Source organism: Anastrepha obliqua, chromosome 1 (assembly GCF_027943255.1).
Source record: "Anastrepha obliqua isolate idAnaObli1 chromosome 1, idAnaObli1_1.0, whole genome shotgun sequence".
Taxonomy (NCBI): domain Eukaryota; kingdom Metazoa; phylum Arthropoda; class Insecta; order Diptera; family Tephritidae; genus Anastrepha; species Anastrepha obliqua.
Genome location: NC_072892.1, coordinates 110,806,772 through 110,824,376, shown reverse-complemented (window position 1 = coordinate 110,824,376; position 17,605 = coordinate 110,806,772). Strand labels below are relative to the sequence as shown.

Sequence of the window (17,605 nt, the reverse complement as noted above, 5' to 3'; positions counted from 1 at the left end):
TATTGATGACTAGGGTCTGGAAATATATGAAAAAACGTGGACCCGCCGTGTCTTTGCACCGAATTAAACCAAACTTACACACATTGTTAAGTAGGTATTGAAGATGATTTCCGTATAGTTTGAATACCTATTGGTAGATAGGGTCTCGAGATATAGGTCAAAACGTTGACCCGGGTAACCTTCGGATGTGTATGTACGATATGGGTATCAAATGGAAGCTGTTGGTGAATGCTTTAGTACAGAGTATTTTTCATGCCGCTCCGGGACTGGGGTCTCGAGATATAGGTCAAAACGTGGACCCGGGTAACCTTTGCTTGTGTATGTACAATATGGGTATCAAATGAAAGCTGTTGATAAGTGCTTTAATACGGGGTAATTTGTTATGTTATGTTATGTTATGTTATGTTATGTTATGTTATGTTATGTTATGTTATGTTATGTTATGTTATGTTATGTTATGTTACGCTATGTTATGTTATGTTATGGTATGTTATGTTATGTTATGTTATGTTATGTTATGTTATGTTATGTTATGTTATGTTATGTTATGTTATGTTATGTTATGTTATGTTATGTTATGTTATGTTATGTTATGTTATGTTATGTTATGTTATGTTATGTTATGTTATGTTATGTTATGTTATGTTATGTTATGTTATGTTATGTTATGTTATGTTATGTTATGTTATGTTATGTTATGTTATGTTATGTTATGTTATGTTATGTTATGTTATGTTATGTTATGTTATGTTATGTTATGTTATGTTATGTTATGTTATGTTATGTTATGTTATGTTATGTTATGTTATGTTATGTTATGTTATGTTATGTTATGTTATGTTATGTTATGTTATGTTATGTTATGTTATGTTATGTTATGTTATGTTATGTTATGTTATGTTATGTTATGTTATGTTATGTTATGTTATGTTATGTTATGTTATGTTATGTTATGTTATGTTATGTTATGTTATGTTATGTTATGTTATGTTATGTTGTTTTGTGTTGTGTTGTGTTATGTCATGTTATGTTATGTTATGTTATGTTATGTTATGTTAAAGTATATGTTATGTTAATGTTAACTCATTCTCTATATCCATACAAAATATGTATCAAACAAATAAAATTAAAATTTTCTTTTGAAAAATGCAACCATTCAATCAGTATTTTCTTATGACGTTATCACGTTAAACTATCGTCAGTAAACCGACTTTGCAGACAACCTCTTTTTATTGAAATATTTGTATTTTTAACCATTTCTAAGATTGAAAAATCCAATCTTGCTGAATGTTGCAATGTAAAATTCTTGAGAAAAGTTTGTTTAAATTTCTTGTAAGTAAAAGTTGAATTTTTGTAGGGAAAATTTCTTTTTTAAATCAAAAATATTTATAAAAATAATTTATTTTTTTATATTTTTGTTTTTTCTTTGTTTGTCTGTAAAAGAAATTACGATATGAAAGTACAAAAAAATTGTGAAACAAAATTATGAAAATATGTAGAAACGAGGTTAAAAACTGGGCCTTTTTTGAAACTGTAAATTTACGTCACTATTATCATCGTCACTTTCAGGGTGAACCCCCATATACATATGGAGTACCAGCGCTGTAGCCATCGGTCATCATCGTCAGTCTCATCTAACGGTAGATCCCAGAAAAATGCTATTTCTACAGGGTAGATGCAATGGAGAGAGGTGTTAAGTGAATGGGTTTCAGAGGGCACGTGAACAGTTGATTAGTGTCGTGCCGAGTACTTTCACAGGCCGGACATATGTTGAGTATGTCGTGGTCCATTCTGGATAGGTAGAAGTTTAACCTACTACAATGTCCTAAACGCAATTGTGCCATGAAGCAGGTCTCACACTGAAGCTCTTTGTCTGTGTGTGGGGCGGGAGGCATCCTGTGGCTGTGCTGATGGCAGTATTTTGGTAGTTTGGAGCTTCTTGCACAGTGTGTCAATAGTGACTGGCAACCTGTGAACTAGTCGTGTGTAGAGTGATCAATCTCATCGTTCGTTTAGAACCTCTGGAAGCTAGGTGGACTAACCTGACCACATGCAAAAGAGCAAAAGTCATGTGTAGAACTAACGACAAAAAACTGACTCCATTCGTACTTACGCTCTCGCGAAAGGAATGCAGAACTATCATAGGTATGCTAACAGGCCACAATCTATTGGCTGCATATGCGTACAAGATAGGGATTGCTAACACGGACAAATGCAGAAAATGCAGAGAGGATGTTGAGGAGATTTTAGAACACCTTCTGTGCGTTTGTCCGGCATTATCGCGACTAAGATGCCTGGGAGCCCCACTGTTTGAGGGTCTGGAGCTCCCAACCCTACTTGGATTCGCCAAAAGCGCTGACATCCTACATGATGTCTACTTCAGGTATTCATAAGGGTCGGTCTCCTTCTGATATCGCTAGGGAACAAAAGGTCTATGCGTGGCTTATTGCCAACCAGGCTAACCTACCCTAAGGTCTCCCTTTGGGAAGTGGACTTGGTTAAAAATCATTAATAGAACCCTAATCGATAATGAGAAATATTTTGCAAATACTTCGTTGAAATTTAGACCCACCCTACAGTTGCCAAGAGGTCTAAGTCTATAAAAAGTTTTTCCAGAGAACAACTAAAGAAAAGAACTGCAACTTTCTAAAACTCACGAAGGAAATTCGTCTTGTTAAAAATAGATTTTTTTCATATGAATCTATTTGAAATCATAATTTTTAGTGTTGCTTTTTCCGCATGAAGTAGTTTAAGTTAGCATGGTAAATAACTTATCTTTGGAATGTTTAGATTTTAATTAAATATATTATCCATTACTCAAAAGAAAATCTTAAGCAAATCTTTATTTTCTGACATTTTCCTTAACATAACTTAATTCAAGAAAACGTTTTTATGTATGACTTCATTTATAATTTCTTTCAGTAATTCTCGTAAATTAAATTTAAAGTTAAAGCTCAAATTTTTGCTTAACATTCTCAATATGGTTGGCATCAGGTGACTGTGAAGGTCAATCCAACTTATCAATCCCATTTTGCGGTTTTGACTCTACATATCTTTGGCTTCGATGCTTGGAACTGCTATCTTTTTGTAAAATCCAAGATTGCTTAACAGTTCGTTTAAGTTGTCGATTATCAGCTGTACACTAAGACCGGCATGCGAAGCTGATTGCCCATAAGGAGGATTCATCCGTTAATACTACGTTTGCCCAATTTCGTTCTGAACAGTTTGAGATTTCCTACACGTAAACGTCCTCGAATCGTGTCCTTGGATACGTGGCCAACATTTTTCTTTAAAACTTCTTCAGCTTCACGCAATTATAAACTCGGCTTTGTCACAAGCAAATCAATGATCTTCTGATCTTACTTTGGAGAGGTGTTTTTTTTGTTTTGGGCCTTGTCCAGAAAAATTGTCAACATTTTTACCTTCGGTATACCAATGCATCCATTTATTTAGGAATATCTTGATCTGACACTTTTAAACGTTTAGGATATGTATGTACATAGAAACACCGCTTCAAATTGTTTTTCATACGCGGAATTCATTTTGTAAAAATTAACCTAAGGTTTCTAAATTTCCCACAAGCCTAACAAATTGCACAACGGGCATTTTGAGAAGCTTAGGCCTATTTAACAGCATTTAAATTTTTTATAACTGAAGTCTAAGTTTGATTTTGGCCGGTCTCACTTCTATTAGGCAGACTGTAACCTTAAAATATTGACACCAATTGAAGCTGTGCGGTACATATCTGCAATTGACACAATAGAGCAGTTATCCCCCTACCACACACCGCGGCTGGAATTTGACTTAATGTAACTCTAAGCCATTGCCTAGGCTGAGACTTAATTTATTATGTCAAATCAGCTTCAATCAGTTACGGTTTGACGTTGAGAGTGAACGTAAGCTGCGCTGCACTGATTTCTATTGTATAGAGTGAATCGAACGAATTTCGCATAAGTGCCTGCGTACCGATTATTTATCCACTTCTAAAAATGTGCAGCCTCAAGGACAATAGATCAGGAGTGGCACTTGTAACTGGCGCCTCCTCTGGTATTGGAGCCCAAATTTCAGTGTTTCTCGCTAATAAAGGAATAACCGTTTTAGGATTGGCACGACGGGTGGCATTAGTTGAAGTGCGTGTAAATGTTTTCAGTGTATACCTATCTATGTATGTATACATTTGTGTGTGAAAACATATTTTATTTTTAATTTATAATTCATCTGTCTTTAGAAGTGTTATTTTTCAATAATTATTTCTAAAATGCTTGCAGCACTCAAATCGATATTTGGGATAGTGAAGTAATATTTTTATACTCGCGCGCACATGTGTTGTATGTACAGGGTCCGGCACTCGAAGTGTAACCAATTAAAAAGGACATAAATTTAGTTAGGAAAATTACTTTTATTGAATTCCAAGTAAAAAAGTGTGAAAATAATACAAAATTAAAAATTAATTTACTTTTGCCCGACATGACCCCCTTTTGCCTTGACTATGGCTTTGAGACGGTCCAGAAACGAATCGCAGGCTATCCGAATGTGACTTGCAGGTATTTTGGCCACATTTGGCTCGCGGACAATGGCTTTTTTCAGCGCCTCTCCAAAATGGCCTAAAGGGAATAATCCATCGGATTCGCGTATTGTGAATTTGAAAGTCATTGTGTGGACGTTATGAAGTACGGAACATTGTTTTTTAGCTATTCATAGTTGATGCTTTCCATTTCAATTCAACCGGGCTATTCGGGTCATGTTCTTCGATTTCGATGTAACTGAAATATGTTGCTCTCTGGTCAAAATAATGAGACACATATTTTTTTGTTCGCCCGAAAAAATTTTTTTTCAAGAGTTATCGGCAATTTTGTTTTTCGGCTCAAACTCGATTTTTTTTAATTATATAAGAAAAATTTTTTTTTAAATGCCCATAACTTAGTCAAAAATGAACCGATTTTAATAATTCTGGGTTCAAAATGATCGTAATTACTTACACGAGCGACTTCATGTAGAAACAATTGCAAAAAAGTAGTTAAAAATTTTTTATTTAGCAAAAAAGAAAAAAAATTGAAATTTTTTCGAAATTCAATATTTCAAAAAGTGTATTTTTGTTTTTTTTATAACTTTTTCCAAATCAAGAGGACAATTCAAACTTCAATTAAGTTGAATGCCCAGTAGCTAAAATGAGTTGTTTTTGAGTAATGAATTTTTGAGGAAAAAACCTGTTTCGCACTTTTTGTTTTTTGCAAAATAAAAAATTTTTAACTAATTTTTTGCAATTGTTTCTACATGAAGTCGCGGAAATGGATCGATTTCGCTCTCTCAAGTCTCACTTGTTGCTTCTTTGGTGTGACATCATGCGCCATTTGGATCTTGTAAGGCTTGATTTTGAGATCATTTCTCAGCATGCGGCGGATGCTACGGTCAGATATTTTCAGTTTTTCGCAATTTGATTGGTTCGTCGTCGAGGATTTCGCTCAAGTCGCTTCCTCACTTTTTGAACCATTTCACGTAGCGTTACAGTCTTTTGATGACCATCTCCAAGACGTTACGCGATGTGACCAGTATCTTGGTGATATACAAAAACTGTATGTACTTTAAGGTACTCGAGCTCACGAACAATCACTGATTGTGATTTTCCAGTCAAATATAATGCAATTACACTATGACGTTTGAAACCCATTACTGATTTTCTTTTTTCGCGTTTACTCTCGGCATTTAGCCAACTAACAGACAGCTGATGCCCGCGCGTTAGCTGCGCGAGCGGTCTGAAGTTGGTTACACTTCGAGTGCCGGACCCTGTCTTAATAAATTGTTTATATTTGCACTAAGTCAATAGTCCGTAACAGTCCTTATGTTTTTAGACTAAATTAAATAAATAAAAACTCGGAGGCTAGAGAACAAAAAAAGTGCAAAATCAAATTCCGAAAGTGGTAATCTGGTCACACTGATCACCAATTCAGCTAGGGTGACGTCACGAAATTCAGCTGATATTAGCAAATTCGAAGGGACTTTGTTTTTAAGTAAAAATTTCAAATGATTACGTAAATTTCTTCGGTAGGTGTTATGTGATAATCATGGAATTAAAGTTTGAAGAATTGCATGCTTTTTGTCTTTAGTCAAAACGTTAGTCAATGACTGCATTCAAAAATTCAACACATTGCTTATGGCTTCAACTGATTTAAATCGTATATGATTGCATTCACTTACAACCCTCTTATGTAGCCATTACACATACATATGTAAATATTACATAGCGAATAATTTTAAATCAAACTTCTTCTTCGTAGAATTTGAATGCGCATGTATTAGGTGGTGGTAGAATAGTCCCTTACCACTGTGATCTAACCAGCGAGGACAGCATATTTCTTGCTTTTGAATATTTACGGAACTCCTTTCCGCCACTTACAATACTCGTTTGCAATGCGGGCATACTGAAGTCGAATTTTCTAGCAGGTAAGAAGTGCAACTAATAATTCTTTAACATCATTTATGAAAGCCCTAGGCATTATTTACATTCAAATTTGATTTATATAATTTTATTTTCAGCTGGTCTTATCTAAAAACAATGTAATCTTATTTTTCTTAACAGAATCACCTGGCCAGGACATAAAAGAATTATTCGATGTTAATGTCGTTGGTACTTCCATATGCCTACGTGAGGGTCTGAAGTTATTACGCGAAACTAAAACGAAGGGTCACTTTATTGTTATGAACAGGTGAGCTTTCTTCTAAGATTACGGTAGAGAATTAAAAAATCGTATTTATGATCATTTTTTGTTTATTACATGTAACTTGTCTCATCTAAATTAAAGCAAATTATTTTGGATAAAATATACCTGCTACGTGGCACTTTGGGGTAGGCATTTCGAAATACCATATTTGGGCGATTCCAGGTCAAATGATTCAAGTATTTTTAACAAGAATTTTTTCTGAAAATTGGATTAAAATTTTGGTCTAGAGTTCTTTTTAAAATTTCTTTACTTCTTTTTATTAAAAACAATGTATTTTTTTGTTTTTGAGAAAGCACCTGATGAACTACATCAGCAGCATAATGAGGTTAACACAACGGCGGACTAGTCACCGTTCGTAGTCCACAATCACTCACCACTCCCCCATCCCTGCCCTTCCTCCCCCTTCTCTGTCCTTAAATGGTATCACAAAGGACGAACCAAACTATTTCGTCCAAGTGGGCCCTACTCTCTGGGCAAGCATTATAACCTAACCTAACCTAACCTAACCCAACCTTAAATTATTTTCTTCTTTTTTCATTAATAGTTGGGTCCATACTCAGTAATCACTGAATGACTACGGCAGCTTTGATGATGCAATAGACATTTCAAACCCCCTCAACCGGAAGAAAACAAAAAACGAATCTCTGAATGGTTCATAAGGGATTAGGGGTAGTCAGAGACCCGAAAAAATGATGATTTTCTAGAATTTTTTTGCTAAAAAACATAAAAAAAAAATTAAAAAAAAAAATAAGAATTGTAAAAGTTATCGCTGTTTGTGTGGAGCCCGTTTCTGCAGAAGTCCCTTGCGGTGATCATCTCAAGTTCTTGGATCAATCGGCGGCCGCCGTAGCCGAATGGGTTGGTGCGTGACTACCATTCGGAATTCACTGGGAGAACGTAGGTTCCGATCTTGGTGAAACCACAAAATTAAGAAAAAGTTTTTTCTAATAGCGGTCTCCCCTCGACAGGCAATGGCAAACCTCCGAGTGTATTTCTGCCATGAAAAAGCACCTCATAAAAATATCTGTCGTTAAGAGTCGGCTTGAAACTGTAGGGCCCCCTATTTGTGGAACAACGTCAAGACGCACGTCACAAAATAGGAGGAGGAGCTAGGCCAAACACCCAAAAAAGGTGTACGTGCCAATTATATACATATATAATAAATTAACAATATGACGGCCTCAGGAAATATTTTTCAAATTTTCGAGAAAAAAACTGACAGGCACGAGTTTTTTATGTTTTGCAAAAGCAGTATCAATTTTATTGAAATCGACCAAGGGGTTTTTAAGTTACAGTGATCACCAGTTCAAAAAACATAGTTTTGAGAAAAACGTATTTAAAGTTTTTGAAAATTCTGACTACCCCTAACCCCATAATGGATTCCCACAACTTCTCGAGTTATATTCAAATACGTACAGTGAATAGGTAAACAATCAGGGCAAAATACTACTCATACGATGCGCTAACACACGCAGTTGTTGTTGTTGAAGTGGTTGAGTAATTCTACTGAAATAATCTTATTTAGCAACTAGCGCCGTTTTACTACCAATGTTATTGTGTGTTGCCTTTTCTTCAGATCCTTTTCGTGATATCCAAGTATAACAGTAAATTTTTAATCTCTCTGTCTGAGATTTCATTAATTTACTGTAGGAAAGGCTTACCGATAGAGCGAAGTCTTGTTCTTGCTAAACCTGGACATTCCCATAAAAAGTGGAAAATACTTTGTTTCACCCCCTCCGCCCGACATTTTCTGCAGATGAGATTGAAAGAAAGATTAAGTCTGGCTGCATGACAGTGAACTGTAAAGGTTGCAGTGATACGTGAAATGTATGAGCGAGAGCATCCTAACAAGTAATTCGTCCTCTGGATGTTATACGACGGCCATGTTTTTCTTGTTGTAGTACTTGTAGTTAATTGCTTCAACCTTATTTCGGCTAAAATATAGTAGTGTGAAGCAATGGATGTTTTTATTGCATTGAATGGGGTAGTATCTGCCACTGCCACTTTGTGCACCAGTTAGTTTTAGTGATTTGCAAGCTTGCCTGATTGCTGATAGTTCTATCTGGAACACTCTAGCATAGTCAGAAAGTGGACTTGATTTGGATAAGTTGAGCGGTTCCGAATAGAGGTCAACTCCACCTGACAGTCGAATCCACCAATTTCCCTTTTTTCCCTTTCCTCCATTCGACTCTCGATGGACAACGTACCGTCACCGTTGAGTTCGGGGATTGTAAAGTCTGATTTGTTTTGTAGCAGTGAGGGTCCCTGTAGGAGGATCTCGCTGTGACCGTAAGATCTTGTCGTCCAGCTTTTAATATCTCTTTTTATGTGCAAGTCTAATGGTAGCAGATGTGTTAGAACGTTAAGCGATTAAGTAGGACTGGTGCTAAGCGCTCCTGTGGTTAAGATACATGCTGATCTTTGTATCTTGTTTACCTTGGTTTGGTTGTATTTCTTTTCCATAGTGGGTTATCAGACTAATGCCGCATATGTTACTATCGGCAATGGCTATGTAGGACCAATTGGATAACTTTGGTTGAATACCCCAATTTTTACCCAACATTCTCTTACACGTATAAAGTCGGTAGGTAGGGGAAATGGTTTAAGTGCCAGTCTGGCACTCCTTAAGTAGCACTAAAGCGCCGTTTTGATACCATTATGAGACATCCAACAGGCAGATATCTACAGCCAGCCAGAGCTGTTGATATAGTGGAGGAGATTGATTGAATTTAGGTTGGCGCACTGCCCCAGGCTGTCGAAGAAAGGAGCGCCCAGTGACTTTAGTCATCTAGCTGCCAAACCCGGACATTTACAGAGAAAGTGATCTACAGTCTCCTTCTCTGAAAGGTCCCCACAGCTTCTGCAATGGCGGTTAAATGGTAAGCTAGCTTTTCCGCGTGTGTATCGATCGTCCAGTGACCGGTAAACAGCTACAAGTTTGAAAATTGAATGTACAAAGGACTTTCTTAGTCCTTCATATATTGTACTGGGGCCAAAGGGTTTTCGAAATAGCACATGAAGAAATGGAGCTCTATCTTTTCTGCGCTTTCCTGAGAAATAATTTGTGCAGTTCCCCTTTAACAAGTGTCAGGGATATGCCGATGCCGGGTAGGAGGTCTCTGAGGCCAATTCATCATCAGCCCTTTCATTTCCCTCTATATTCCTATGTCCTAAAACCAAGATCAGAGAAATGTTACCTGCACACCCAAGAGATTTGATATCCTTCTTGCAGGAGTTTACTAATTTCGTTCTGCACCATGGCGTCGTCAGAGCCTTAATCGCGACTTGACTATCGAAGAAATTGTTACTATCTAAAAAAGTCGATGGGAAGTCAGGGCAAAACGATATTCAGGGCAGCAATGGGACAAGTTTTACATGCTCCGGTGATGCCAATGCATGCAGTCCTTTGCACCCTCCCCACTTTAGTGATATTATAGCCCTTCCGATGAGTTTCCCACCAAACCAGGCATCCATACGTTAAAATTGGCAAAACCACTGCGTTGTACATCAAAAGCACGACCTGTGGCTTGAGTCCCCATTTTTTACCGAACATAGTTTTGCAGGAGTAGAAGGTTATACTGGCTTTCTTCACCCGATTTTCAATGAGTAGCTTCCAATGGAACTTGGAGTATCACTCCAAGATACCTAACATCTGATGAAAGCGGGTAAACGTGGTTGGAGGAGAGGTTTATATTTTCTGGTAAATAGCACCAGCCCCGTTTTGTCAGAGTTGACTCGGAGGCCGCAAGTGGCAGCCCAGCGACTGAGTACAGCCAATGACCTTTCAAAATCTCTGCCATGACTGAGGGAAACGGTCCCGATACCTGTGAGACCTGTGTCCGTGCCTAACGTATTAAGAGCCTCTGTAATGGAGCTTGTGTTAACGTTGTTAAAGGCACCCTCTACGTCGAGAAAGGCGACAAGTGAGTATTGTTTGTATTCTATGCTTCTCTCAATCGTACTTACAACCTCGTGAAGAATTGTACCTGTAGGTTTTCCTTTGAAATAGGCATGTTGGGAAGTTGAAATGGTAGTGTTTGTAATCTTCTCTAAGATATGCATCGAGCAATCGTTCAAGGGTTTTGAGGATAAACTGATGGGTCCGAAGTTTTTCGCTGTATCATGACCGCATCAGGATTTTGTCCATTTCCCGTTATATTTCCTCAAGAAAGAAGGACAGGCGTGTTCCTTGGATAAAAACTTGTCTAATCTAGCCGTAACTTTGGTTGATTCAATGGAACTACACAAATCTTGCCAAGCATCTGTCTGAGCTTATCTGATTGTTTTCTTGATTTCCCTAAGCACACGATCTCGTATATTACAATACGTCCTATAGAGGCGTCACTACTTGCATACATTAGTAAACCGTTACATGGTGTGTTTCACAAATTTCAACAAAACAAACATTTTACCAAAAAATTTTAACGAAAATGTTAATTTTTTTTTATTTTAAACTATTTTAAAAAGTATTCATGATTTATCCTCCGAAAAAAGCATGTTTAAAAGAACCGAAGAGATTTGACTTTAAAAAACTCCATATCAAAATTATCAACATTCAAAAAATCTTAAAATTAAAAGATTTTCCAGTTTACTTCTTGTCGTTATATTCAAAGCCATGCCCAAGTAATTACAAGTAGATCACTTGGCATGGAATCACTCATTTATGGTCCAATTTTGTTCATTCTCAACAGGTATCTGTATCAATTTGAAAAAAGGACCTACTAGATTTCGCTGAGTTCGATATTTTCTGAAATATATTAGGATTTTGTGACAAGTCGTGAACATTCGCGAAGCGTCTCCCCACAATACCGCATGAATGAGGTTTACTATTTAAATATGACTGCCAAGCGACAAGACAGAAGTTGCCAGAAAACACGATAAACCACATCTAGAAAATACTATAGTTGTTAAGCACTTTTTTTTTAGTCAGGAGATGTAATCAAAATATCAGAAACATCATCAATGGTGCCGTCACACCAATTTTATGTAGGGCATGCTCCCACTAACCCAATAACATTCCTCCTCCTTAAGCACATTGTACAGTATATAAACAGAGGTGACACAGGATTCCGTCTTAAATTGAGCATGTGAAAGTGTAACCTAAGAAAACCTTAATAAAAAAAACTAATAAGAAATAATCAAATATTGAATTTAAATAAAGCAAGCAATAATCGTTGCTATTGCCAACATTATTTCAACAGTTTTACAAACATGACGCATCACTCGACATGCGTTATCGCAACGGCCGCAAGAGACGCAACGGACCTATTGTGACAGACCTGTTAAAGTGTCAGATCGCTTTCAACTAAAAATGGAGTTGCCGTGATATAAAAGGTGGTTAAATTTCAAGGGCCGATATTAAAAGTGAACCACACCTAAACGTCAAGTTTGTTTCTGCATTTCATTTGACATTTTTCAATTTCAGACTAACTCAATTTGAACGATGGAAAGATACACAATCGAGCAACGCGTTAAAGTTATTCAGGCTCATTATGAAAACGGGCGTTCAAATCAAAATGCATATCGCTCAATTCATCTTCAGTGATGAGGCACATTTTCACCTCAGTGGATTCGTCAATAAGCAGAATTGCCGCATTTGGACGAATGTTAATCCAAGAGTGATTGCCGAAAAACCAATGCACCCACAAAAAGTGACTGGTTGGTACGGTTTATGGGCCGGCGGCATCATTGGGCCGTATTTTTTCCAAAATGAGACCGGTCAGGCAGTTACTGTGAATAGTGTTCGCTATCGTGAGATGATAACAAACTTTTTATGGCCCGAATTGGAAGATATGGATGTGGACAATAATGTGGTTTCAATAGGACGGTGCCACTTGTCACACAGCTAACGAAACAATGGCTCTTTTGCGCGAAAAATTTGATGGCCGAATAATCTCACGTCGCGGCGATGTCAATTGGCCGCCAAGCTCATGTGATTTGACACCGTTGGACTTCTTTCTTTGGAGTTATTTGATAGAAAAAGGTGTACGTCGAAAAGCCAGCAACAATTCAAGAGCTAAAGGATGAGATAATTCGGCACTTTAACGGCATATAACCTCAATTATGCCTCAGCGTCATCGAAAATTTGTACCATCGGATGGAGGTGTGCCGCCGAGGCCGCAGCGGCCATTTGGCCGATATTTTGTTCCATACGTAATTCAGCTATAACAATATTATCATAATAAGGAGAAATGACAATAATTTATTAATAAAATTGTATTTTATTCAAAATCAACACCGGCCCTTGAAACTTAACCACCCTTTATATGTGTATTTAATTATTTTAAATTTTATTTCAATAATTTTAATTATAAATAATTTCAATAATTAAAACCTATTGTTCAATTCCCACAGGCATGAGCTTCCATTGCGTATAACGGAAAATGTATTTCAGTATGATGCGATGATCGCAATTTTTGCCCACCCCAATGTGCATTTAGTCTGACAGACCTTTCAATTTTATTTGAATTTCTACTCCCTTAAGTCCCGATTTACACGAGGAGACATCTGGAAGGGAGACACTGGAAATTCTCTCGCGTACACACGGGCAAAAATGTTTCCGCGACATTTTGACATTTAATACTTTAGCATCGTCTGGTTCGGATGTATTCTAGCACACGCTTATATGTAAAGCAGAGTGGGTTCGACAACAGTTTCTTAAATATATGAATGAAAAATGCAAACTGGTTAAATAATAAATAATTTGTTATTTTTTTTATTGAAATATATTTATAAATTCTTATACTTGAATAAAAAAAATTAAATTAAAAATACTTCATATGTAAATAATTAACTTAAAATTAACTTGAGTATCTAGAAATGCAGGGAAAAATTAGAAATCAACATAAACATGTCCCATAACTATTTTAAATTATACCTACTTTACTAGCAAAAATAATCGTGCATTTCCCAAGCAGCGTTCGGATGTTTGTCATCGTTGTTATCTTCCGTTTGATTGAAAACCAACACATAACATAGAACTTTCTTCCACAAAAGAAGAAAACGAATGAAGCAACTGTCAAAAATTGCTTTAAGATAAGAAATACGAATAAGAAGAGCAAAGCGTGTCGCCGAGTACGGGAGACAAAATCCCTTCTCTCTTCCCCGACCGTCCTTCGCCCTTGAACAAAATGTTTCCCTTCCAGATGTCTCCTCGTGTAAATCGGGTCTAACTAACGATCTTCTTACTCTACATTTGCAATTGCATACAAAATTGAGCTGCTCTCATCAATATAATTTGCCTGTTTTTTCGCCTTCCACAATAATTGTACATTTTTATTGTTTTTATTTTTTCAATGCACATTCGTCCAGCATCCTTGGGCACCATATACCGAACCTACCGGTGCCGTTATTTAGCGCTTACCCAGCAACGAAGCACGCCATCACAGCGCTGTGCCAAACAGTGCGCCAGGAAATTAAATATTTCAAGTTAAATATTAAATTAACGGTAAGCAAATTGTAGCAAAAGTTTAAGTAGTACCATTACGCACGTAAACATACGTATACGTACACATACATGCATATGTCATGAGCACTTGTACTTAAGTATGGGCATGCACACATTGATGGCAAATGAGGGCTGCTCTTGACTGAGTAAATACAACATATTGTAAATAGCTTTAATACCTTTCAGAGCTCAAAACACTAACTTGTTGAGCTTTAAAGGCACATGTCTTGAAATTAAAAGATTTTAATAAAATAAAAAAGGGAAATTATATTAATTGGTTATTTCAAAACAGAGTATAAGTCCTGGATTGGTAGACACGGATCTGTTGAATGTTTACTCTGACGATATTATCAACTATCCAAAACTTACAGCCGCAGATGTCGCCAATGCGGTTATGTTTGCATTAAACACACCAAATTATGTGCAGGTATTTTTGAATTATACTCCCTATAATTTTTCTACACTTTAAGTAAGAAATCAATTACTCATATGGCTCAATTTTTTGTTGCAATTTTCAGGTGGAAGAAATCATTATCAAAGCTATGGACCGCTATGATGAATAAAATCATGACTTTCATAAGATCAAATGGTAGAGAAGCTTTCCTTTGAGGGTCATCAGCGAAATTGTATGCAAACATATAAAACACTTTTTAACAAAATAATTTATCTAATTTTATTAACTATTTTAGGAATAAAAAAAACTTTCCGCAGCTATTTTCTGAAATGTTATAAAAAATCATAGTTTTAAGTAAATATTCAAATATCGGAGTAGAATCAATTTCATAAAAACAATATACATATAATTAGCGGCATAAATTCTTGACACAATTCCAAAAATACTATTTTGCGAGGCCTTCAAAATAGACATTGGTTCTGTCGACATTTTTATATCCTATATTATTATTATCGTGCCTGTATATTTTCGCAGTTCTATGTAACTTTTTGTTATTTGTTTCATTTTAATATTAGCTAGAAAAATATTTGCGTATGTACTATGAACTAGTCTGGTAAAAATGCTATTTTTTAATAAAATGCGTTATGGCTTTGTGCAACAAATAAAGTTTTAAAAAAGCATCGAAGCTTTTCTCATTATTAAAATCTTCACAGAAAATTGTGAAAAGCCATTTTTTGCATCTGCAGTGGTCTTTTTGGGTTTTTTGAAGAAGGCGTAATTTTTCTGGCAATACTGCTCTGGAGTTGAAAAATGTGCTATATGTTTTATTGATTGCTGTACTGTCAAAACGTAATTAATATCACCAGAAAAAACCAAAAAAAGGGGATGCTTAATTCTTCTGCGGCACACGAAAGCCAGCCGGTCATGGCCACATATTTTACAAATCTAAAATCATTTCGCTACAGTAAAAATTGATGTGATACGGAATTTAATACTCTCTCGTAAAGAGTTTTAAAATCTCTTTCGTAAGTAAATACGAAACCAATTGCCAATAGTTACAATGCTTTTCACTCAATGCATTTATTCAAAACTTCCTTTCGAAGCTCGGATATTATTTCATACAGGAGGCAACCGAAAAAACTATTAAGAGTAATTAAAAGCTCAAACTATAAATAAAGAGTATAAAGCAGCATTGCTGAACCACATTTGGCAAATGCATCTAGGTTTGTGTTGGGTCATTGATTGAGGGTCACTGCATCATCAATTGGCTCATATAGTCTATTACTTCATTTCACATCTGTTACCTATTTATTTAAAAATTATCATGGTCATGCGGTCAACATCTCAAAGCAATGCATTTTTGTATGTTTGCAATTTTGTAACGTTATGCTACGCTCTCGAAAAAGTATGTATGTATGTATGTTCATACTTATTATTTACTTTAGGCTGTTAAGCTGCATACATACACTTAGCCTACCGTTGGTTTGTATACAATTGCGTGTTCTCTTTACTAATCTCTCCCAATTTCGAGTAGCTTAACATATTTATTAATTTCACTAGCAATAATGAACTGTATTTTAAACTGGAATAAACGAGCATTAGGATAGTCCCTTTACATACATACATACATACGTCACGGAATTAAAAAAAAATAAATAAAAGTAGTTTACAAAAAAAAAATAAATAAATTAGTTTTAGTTAATAAAGTTTTCACCTTCCATAACTTGATTCCAAAATAAAAAATTGCCTATTTATTCTTTATGGGTATTTCAAGTTGGGTTGGTGCGTGACTACCATTCGGAATTCACAGAGAGAGCGTAGGTTCGAATCTCGGTGAAACACCAAAATAAAAAGAAAAACATTTTTCTAATAACGGTAACCCCTCGGCAGGCAATGGCAAACCTCGGAGTGTATTTCTGCTATGAAAAAGCTCCTCATAAAAATATCTGCCTTTCGGAGTCGCAGCTCCATCCATTTGTGGAACGACATCAAGACGCACACCACAAATAGGAGGAGGAACTCGGCCAAACACCCAGAAAGGGTGTAGCTTGGAGTTGGTTGGAGTTTTCATTTTTATATTTAGTTTTACTCAAGTTTTCGCTAGGTTACTCTATTTTTATGATTTTTATTGAAATATTTGTATTTTTATCATTTCTAAAATTGAAAAATCCAATCTTGCTGAATGTTGCAATGTAAAATTCTTGAGAAAAGTTTGTTTAAATTTCTTGTAAGTAAAAGTTGAATTTTTGTAGGGAAAATTTCTTTTTTAAATCAAAAATATTTATAAAAATATTTATTTTTTTATATTTTTTTGTTTGTCTGTAAAGAAATTACGATATGAAAGTACAAAAAAATTGGGAAACAAAATTATTAAAATAGAAAGGAGGTTAAAAACTGGGCCTTTTTTGGAACTGTAAATTTACGTCACTATTATCATCGTCAGGGTCAACCTCCATATACATATGGAGTACCAGCGCTGTAGTCATCGGTCATCATCGTCAGTCTCATCTAAGGTATATCCCAGAAAAATGCTGTTTCTACAGGGTAGATGCGAGGGAGAGAGGTGTTAAGTGAATGGGTTTCAGAGGGCACGTGAACAGTTGGTTAGTGTCGTGCCGAGTACTTTCACAGGCCGGACATATGTTGAGTATGTCCTGGTCCATTCTGGATAGGTAGAAGTTTAACCTACTACAATGTCCTAAACGCAATTGTGCCATGACGCAGGTCTCACAATGAAGCTCTTTGTCTGCGTGTGGGGCGGGAGGCATCCTATGGCTTTGCTGATGGCAGTATTTTGGTAGTTTGGAGCTTCTTGCACAGTGTGTCAATAGTGACTGGCAACCTGTGAACTAGTCGTGTCTAGAGCGATCAACCTCATCGTTCGTCTAGAACCTCTGGAAGCTAGGTGGACTAACCTGACCACATGCAAAAGAGAAAAAGTCATGTGTAGAACTAACGACAAAAAACTGACTCCATTCGTACTTACGCTCTCGCGAAAGGAATGCAGAACTATCATAGGTATGCTAACAGGCCACAATCTATTGG

The 17,605-nt window shown here is 36.2% G+C and overlaps 1 protein-coding gene across 2 annotated transcripts; it reads left to right on the top strand.

Moving 5' to 3' along the window:
• Positions 1–3,861: 3,861 nt before the first annotated feature.
• LOC129235583 (farnesol dehydrogenase-like) lies at positions 3,862–15,240 on the top strand. 2 transcript variants are annotated; one of them, XR_008581593.1, is made up of 7 exons: positions 3,862–4,130; positions 6,276–6,441; positions 6,578–6,704; positions 14,031–14,166; positions 14,459–14,593; positions 14,685–14,792; positions 14,856–15,240. XR_008581593.1 is itself a non-coding variant. In XM_054869493.1 (6 exons), exons 1-6 carry the CDS (start codon positions 3,990–3,992, stop codon positions 14,727–14,729), a joined length of 750 nt encoding a protein of 249 aa, XP_054725468.1. In that variant the 5' UTR covers positions 3,862–3,989; the 3' UTR covers positions 14,730–14,848. The 2 variants fall into 2 exon arrangements, 1 of the variants encoding a protein (XP_054725468.1); XM_054869493.1 differs by lacking the exon at positions 14,856–15,240 and having other exon boundaries at positions 14,685–14,848.
• The last annotated feature ends 2,365 nt before the right edge of the window (positions 15,241–17,605 follow it).

What these genes read in the sequence shown, in the direction of transcription:
- LOC129235583 (XM_054869493.1), top strand. Translation starts at nt 3,990, where the DNA reads ATGTGCAGCCTCAAGGACAATAGATCAGGAGTGGCACTTGTAACTGGC. An exon ending in CACTTTATTGTTATGAACAG is followed by an intron (nt 6,705 to 14,030) that starts GTGAGCTTTCTT and finishes ACATTCGTCCAG; the next exon opens with CATCCTTGGGCACCATATAC. An exon ending in ACACACCAAATTATGTGCAG is followed by an intron (nt 14,594 to 14,684) that starts GTATTTTTGAAT and finishes TGCAATTTTCAG; the next exon opens with GTGGAAGAAATCATTATCAA.